Source organism: Ruditapes philippinarum, unplaced genomic scaffold, assembly GCF_026571515.1.
Source record: "Ruditapes philippinarum isolate M1 unplaced genomic scaffold, ASM2657151v2 ctg12509_1_1_1_1, whole genome shotgun sequence".
Lineage (NCBI taxonomy): Eukaryota > Metazoa > Mollusca > Bivalvia > Venerida > Veneridae > Ruditapes > Ruditapes philippinarum.
This window is the reverse complement of record NW_026863978.1, coordinates 11,160-17,955: the sequence shown is the minus strand read 5'-3', so window position 1 is coordinate 17,955 and position 6,796 is coordinate 11,160. Positions and strand designations below refer to the sequence as shown.

At 34.1% G+C, this 6,796-nt stretch overlaps 1 protein-coding gene across 1 annotated transcript; it reads right to left on the bottom strand.

The window, feature by feature from the left end:
* Nucleotides 1–245: 245 nt before the first annotated feature.
* Nucleotides 246–1,748, bottom strand: LOC132723992 (uncharacterized). The gene has a single exon (XM_060708799.1). It carries the CDS (start codon nucleotides 1,746–1,748, stop codon nucleotides 246–248), a length of 1,503 nt encoding a protein of 500 aa, XP_060564782.1.
* Between the last annotated feature and the right edge of the window lie 5,048 nt (nucleotides 1,749–6,796).

Genomic DNA, 6,796 nt, shown 5'->3' with positions numbered 1-6,796 from the left:
GGAATTTTTTTTTCAAAATGTCATATGTCCTAGATAATAATAAGACTAATACACATTAATGAATTTATATGAAATATTGATAATGATTAATAATGTACATATTTCTGTAATAAACAACATGTTGATTTCTTTTTAATTCGTTGCATAAATTATAAAAGAATGTTCAACTTTTGATATTGTTATTTACACTGATGTCTGATGGTGTTTATTAATTGTTAAACATAATAATGTCAAAATCCATGTCTTCAATATGATATCTTAAACTTCTGTAGTTTTCTCTTACCGTTACATGTGTTTGTTACTGCAAGAAATGATTTATCATGTGAGACACATGCAATATTCGGAAATTTCGTGTCTGTCTTGTGTGATGATAAGATCTGACCTGTTTGTGATATCTGTACAATAGAATTTGTTTCTTTACTACAAACTAGGATAGTATCATAGGGGCCAACTGTTACACCACGTGGTTCCTTTATCTGATCATCCTTCACCACGACTTTCGTGTTTGTCTTGACGTCATATATGTAGACAGTATCATCGTTTTTATCTGTAAGCACCATTTTGTCACTGCTCCTTATGTAAGTACAAGCGCCTTTCCCTATAGGATATGACTTATTCGGAAAGTTGATGTTGAAATCTTTCTCCCCTCCTGTAGATGATATAATACGAACAGGTGTTGAATGCTCTATTGTCCCGGCAACAAAATGTTTATCATCTTTTAGACATATTGAGCCATATACTGTTGTCACTTTGATTGTTCTATCTAAAGTTATATCATTAGATTTGTTAACATGTAGAATGTCTAACTTTAATGCAGCGGGACTTGTTATCGCTACTTCATCCTCAGATACAGCAACAACAGATAGTGGCTGGTAACATAATTGATATGATCCTACTTTCTCAAGCTTCTCGTTGTAAACTAAACATTTCTTGTTTTTATTATCAACAGCAACAAGTCTACCATCAGGTAAGAAATCAATCCCTGCATACAATGGCTCTTTTACATCATCCCCTTTCTGCTTTAAATCAATGGAATTCACTGGTGTAAGTATCATTGTTTTCTTAACAGGAACTATAGTATTTGCTTCCTTTGACAGACAACATTTTAGAGTCAGTTGTCCTGGAACATAATCAGTGACTGGCAGCGGAGGAATTTTTAATGTTTCATCAAAATCAAAGGTTACAGTAATGGGCTCTAAACCTTTACATTCTGCACCGACATTTTTGTGAAGAACATTGGCGTCATTCTTCAACTTCTGCTCTATTATAAACTGTTGTACCATAGTTCCATTCTGATACACGTTGTCAATGATTTCCAGACACGTCGTTATATCAGCTAGATATTTCTCGTTCTGTGACTGCTTCAATGTCAGCTTTTCTAATGTCTCTTTCTGAAACGATTGAACGTCTTTAACAACGGAAATTTCCGACTCGTCAAACATTTTCATTACTTCGTCCCGCATTCGTCTGATTTTTACTGGTATTTCTTTAGCATCTTCGTCTAGTTTCTCTTTTGATGAGACAATGCTGTCTACGATATTGTTAGCCTTCTGTCTCACTTCCTCCAATTTAACCTTTAAAGTTGAACTTCCATAGGTTGATCTTTCAGCGACCTTTAGAATGTCAACAACGCTGTGACATTTTCGATGTTCAACAACAGCACAGGTACTGCAGCAGAGCTGATTTTCATCTTCGCAGAAGAATTTTAGAACTTTCCGGTGTTTATCACATTGGTCTAACCCTTTCATATCAAACGAGCCTTGTTTCGTTTTCGCCTCATTCGCGTTCACTAATTTATGATTTCTTAAGAAGGCGTGTGTGTAATGAACGTTAGAACAATCCAAACACTGAAATTCATTACAACTTGAACAAAACTTTTCAGCGACTTTTGTCGTTTGACTATCCTTGTTCAAACACGGTTGGCACAGAATTTCCTTTATTCGCCCGGACACTTCACAAGTGTAGCGCCGATATATGTCCAAACGTCGAAAAATGTCCAAACGACGATAAATAACCAAAAATTGACGATAAATGTCTCAATCGCCGATAAATGTCCAAAACTCCTTTAACGATAAACGTCCAAAAATTAACAAAAAATGTCGCAACAAATTAGGTGCTCATAAATGTCCAAATCGGTTAACGATAAATGTCTCAATTTTTAATTTGTAATTTATTGTATTGGATACTGTAACAATCTATCCAACTAACCCGTGATTTTACCCTCTGGTTTACCCCCGACGTAAAATGTATCATACATTATTGTGCATGGCCAGTTGCAGATCCGGATGGGGCGCGGGGGGCATGTGCCTTCTTAACTCACCGCAGCAATATGTTTCAGCATTGTTTGTGTTCTTCAATATTTTTGTGCCCCATATAGCGTTGCCATTGTCCGTCCGAGTGTCTAAGTGTCCGTCCCGAAAGTTTGTGAACGGTATAGGGGCGTGGACAGAGTTGCATATTTCTTTACTGTCAAGTGGTCAAAAGTTAAGAAAAATATGCAACTCTATCTGGCAAACAAAGCAGTTAACCTGTATAAACCATGTGAGCTAATCAAGGGGTTAACTGCTTTGACAGTTAAAATCTGACCTACTGATTCAACAGCGAACAGTGCAGACCTTGACAGGATGAAGCATTTGCTTGTCGGGGGATATGGTTCGACAATGGTCGTTATAAGCATATACGCAACACGTGTTAAATGGGTTTTGTGACTTTTCTCTTAAGTGCTGCGAAGACGGTCCTTCTCATGCTACATTGATTTAAGATATTTGTATTTGATTATTACTCATTCGCGCGTGGTGGACTGAAACGCCACTGCGGGGCCACCGCCTTATAAATACAGAGTTTTGAAAGGCTACTTACATGCATCCCTCCAGTGTCGACCCAGATCAGTTTGCACGCAAATGCGCTATTAAACACCAGTAATTGATAGTTAAGGTTTTGTATGTCCCTACAGTGTGGCACTTTCAAGATCAACCTACATGGTTATACATGAATATAATGTATATACATGTATAATCAAGTAAATGTTCAACTAAATAAGGAGAAGTAACTGCTATATTACCATTTTACACCTTCTGATTGGCTATAATTATGTCGTGGGAACAAGATAATTATTTCGTGGGAACAAGATATTATCTCGTGGGAACAAGATAATTATTTCGTGGGAACAAGATAATATCTCGTGGGAACAAGATAATATCTTGTGTGAACAAGATAAATAAAGACACACATGTGTCACATCTGTGCCATCGTAATAGACACTTGACGTAAATGTATGTTTTCTTGCTGTGCTGGTTGGATACAAACATGTACATTTAAAAATTACTTATATGTCAAATATTAACTTAACAATGTTATATAAATAACACATGGCTGTCATTTTGCATCATGCTAACTGGTTACTAAAGCATTATCGTTTTTATCAATACAGAGTTATGTAAGGGTTATGTACCCCAGGGTGATATAAGAAATATTCCCCGGGAAATATATTCTAGGAGGGTGATATTCGATCAGAACACATTGTAGGCCTATGGGAGTTTTACATTGAAGGATATATTGAGGTATAATAATATATAAATAACATATTGCTGTCGGGGTGATAGAGGATATTGTCAACCCGAGAAGTTGTATATTACCCCGAGGCGCAGCCGAGGGTAATATGCCAGTTCAAGGGTTGGCACTATCCTCTATCACCCCGACAGCCATATGTTATTTATTTTATTATACCGAAAAAAAAACCTTAGGTTCCAAAACATTCATAAGAGAAAATACAGATCAACACTTCAAAATTACAGCGATTTTGATCTGTAAACACAAAAATGTATTGGAGTCATTCTATATTTTCGTAACATTTTCTGTCCTACGGCCAAAACTTTGTACTGTCCTAGGATGATAACTTGAGCCTTTGTTTACATAACAAAGACCAATAACAATGCGAAAAATAGGTTAGGCAGATCAATGCCACAATCTATAAAAATGAAAATAAAACTACATGTTATCATATGTCTTGTTAGCGCAGTAGGTAGAGCAACCGTGTCAGTAATGAGTTTATCCGTACAGACAGAAGTTCGACTACTGGTACATTTTTTTTTTACCTCAGAACAGTCAATTGTTTGACCGGTTTTATGCATACATGAATATGAGATCGAATATTTTATTTCACTGTGATCAAAAAATACAAAAAGAAAAAAGAATAGAAATAAAAAATAAATATATACTATAAAATATATATCATAAGAAGAAAACAAAAAGGAAAACGAAAATAAATGAATAATTATAATGATAAAAAAACAGAGCAAGAAGAAAAACCTGTGGTTATAAAATGGCACTACTTGGGGTTCGAACCTATGAGAACAAAACTCTAAAAGTTACAAATAATTTCGATCTACCGACAGAGCCATAACGGTAATACGCAAACGATACTGTAAGAATAATGCTATATAGTATTTGTAAGTGTTTACTTTTACGATATCGGATAATAATCCAGATAACCCCGTTTTTGGACTTTCCCATGTACCGTTAAGACCAAATTATCATCCTAGGAGTATATTTAAGAGATTTTACTGAAAATGCAAATGGACACGAAATGTTTAGCTAAAATCTCATAATTTCAACAGTTTCCAGTTTTTTAACGGTTATATAACCTTTAAAAAATATTATCAGAAGTGCCAGTTAGAGCCAATTAGTGCTGTCCCTACACAAAAATAACAGCATTTGTAAAAATATTACAAATCTCATGACAATTTAACTGTCAAAACATACCCTTTTCGCATTATCTTATGTTTAAGTCAGTCAACTTTGATGTTAAACGCACATTTACAACAGTTTTTGTATTAAATTTTAAAATTTGAAAATCTGTCCCTAAAGTTTATGTCACTCCTGTAACATATTCATGATCAGTAAAAGTAATAACTGATCCCTAGCTATTAAGAATAAAACAAAGCCTCTAAAATAAAGAGAAGTCTCTAAATAGTAACACAGGAGGTGCCACATGGGATCATCTTGTTTGTATATTTTTGAAAATGCATACTTCTGTTGGCAAGTACTTGCGTAATTTTTATTCCCGTCACTCCTGTAACGGGTAGTATGCTTTAATTGTCAGTACTCTGCATTTACAGCCCCACTGAGAATTTTGTAAAATATGTGGTAAAAGTCATTAAGAACGATTCACATCTATTAGGGATACATTGTTATTACTTTTACTGAGATTAACATTAAATATGTCACTCATGTAACAGTCACTTCTGTTACAGCTAATTTTGTAACAGTAGTGACCAAATAAGTAACAGTAGATACATTTAAAACAATTATCAGTTAATTTAAAAGTGTAATTTGTAGAAAAGACCTTGAAATTTACTGTATAAACCTATTAAAATTTTCAGATTATACATTAGAAATAATGGTTTACTTTTTATTTATAATTATACGATATAAAATGATACTCATTTTGCATAATTTATGTTACAGTAGTGACAAAATGCGTTGTTATGATTTTGATATCTTATCATAAGGTGTCGACCTGGTGAATTTTCGTATTCTTTGTTCTATAGTAAATCAGTCACATTTGAGGCTTAATTCTGGATTCCACTGTTCTTGATGAATTATATACTGTCTTCAACTTTAAACATCAACACTATCTGAGTCAAATGAGGCCCAAAATATAATAGGTTAGCCATCTCCTTTTTTCAGAAATCTTCATTCTGTTGTAACACAGTTTAAATTCACCACTTTAAAAACTCCTGACTGCTGGTGGGTGGTACATCTTTAATCCTTCCGCCAACAAATGAGTTCCTGGAGAATACACAAAAAACAACTTTTAAACTCATCATATAACACACAAAAACTACACACATGCAATAAATACACTTTAATTATGACCAATCTAACTAGAAATGACTTAAATTGGGCCACTTCAAAATTTTAAAGAACTACTTTCTAGACTACAACGGGCTGGGTCTAATTCCGTACCGGGTTGAGACCATAAGAAGAGGCCAAAATTTATCATTTCCATTGTATGTAAACTATCTAAATGAAAGTTTTTAGAACTAATTTATTGATTTTTCAGATATATTTGTTAGATTGCTTCTCCTAGACTTAAACATTGTTACACGAGTGACAAATATGTTACAGTATAAGCGTTTCAGGTATCAAAGAAAATTGTTAATAAGTGATTTTGCAAACTAAATGATACTTTTAGGGGGGAAAATGTTACATCCTCTGCCATTATAATTTTATATATATGATTGTAATTCAAAATTTGCAGATTTTTAAAAACATTTGTTTTATAATGTATAAGATATATAGATTGTTTACCTAATTTATCAATTACACTATTGTCTTTAAGTATAACATGTATAAATTGATGTCTTGAGAAGTAGAACTGCTTAAGAATATTTAAATCCGCGAAATTGAAGATTTTCCAGGCTCAGTTTGATTAAAATGTTCCTGCATGGTCCTTTAAAGTGCAAGCTATTGCCCACGCCCCAGGTTATGGTAAAGTGGTAGTTGTAATTAAGGTGAAACTCTTGAGTCTGTAGTAAGTAGTAAGTCATCAGAAAGTTGTAACAAATTTATGTCAGAAGTTTAAGCTGTGAGTCTGAAAAATGTAGTTAGTCGGTAGACAGTAGGTAAGTCAGATGGAATTAGTTAGAAATTAGTAAGTCTGAAGATAAGTTAAAACCTGAAGCTTTGTAAGCCAACAGAAAGAAGTAGGTTATTACAGCATAAGGTTGCCATTACAGCAGAAAGTCAGCAGAAAGGAGTAGTAAGGCAGCAGAAAGAATTAGTACGACAGCCG

What these genes read in the sequence shown, in the direction of transcription:
- LOC132723992 (XM_060708799.1), bottom strand. Translation starts at nt 1,748, where the DNA reads ATGAAAGGGTTAGACCAATGTGATAAACACCGGAAAGTTCTAAAATTC.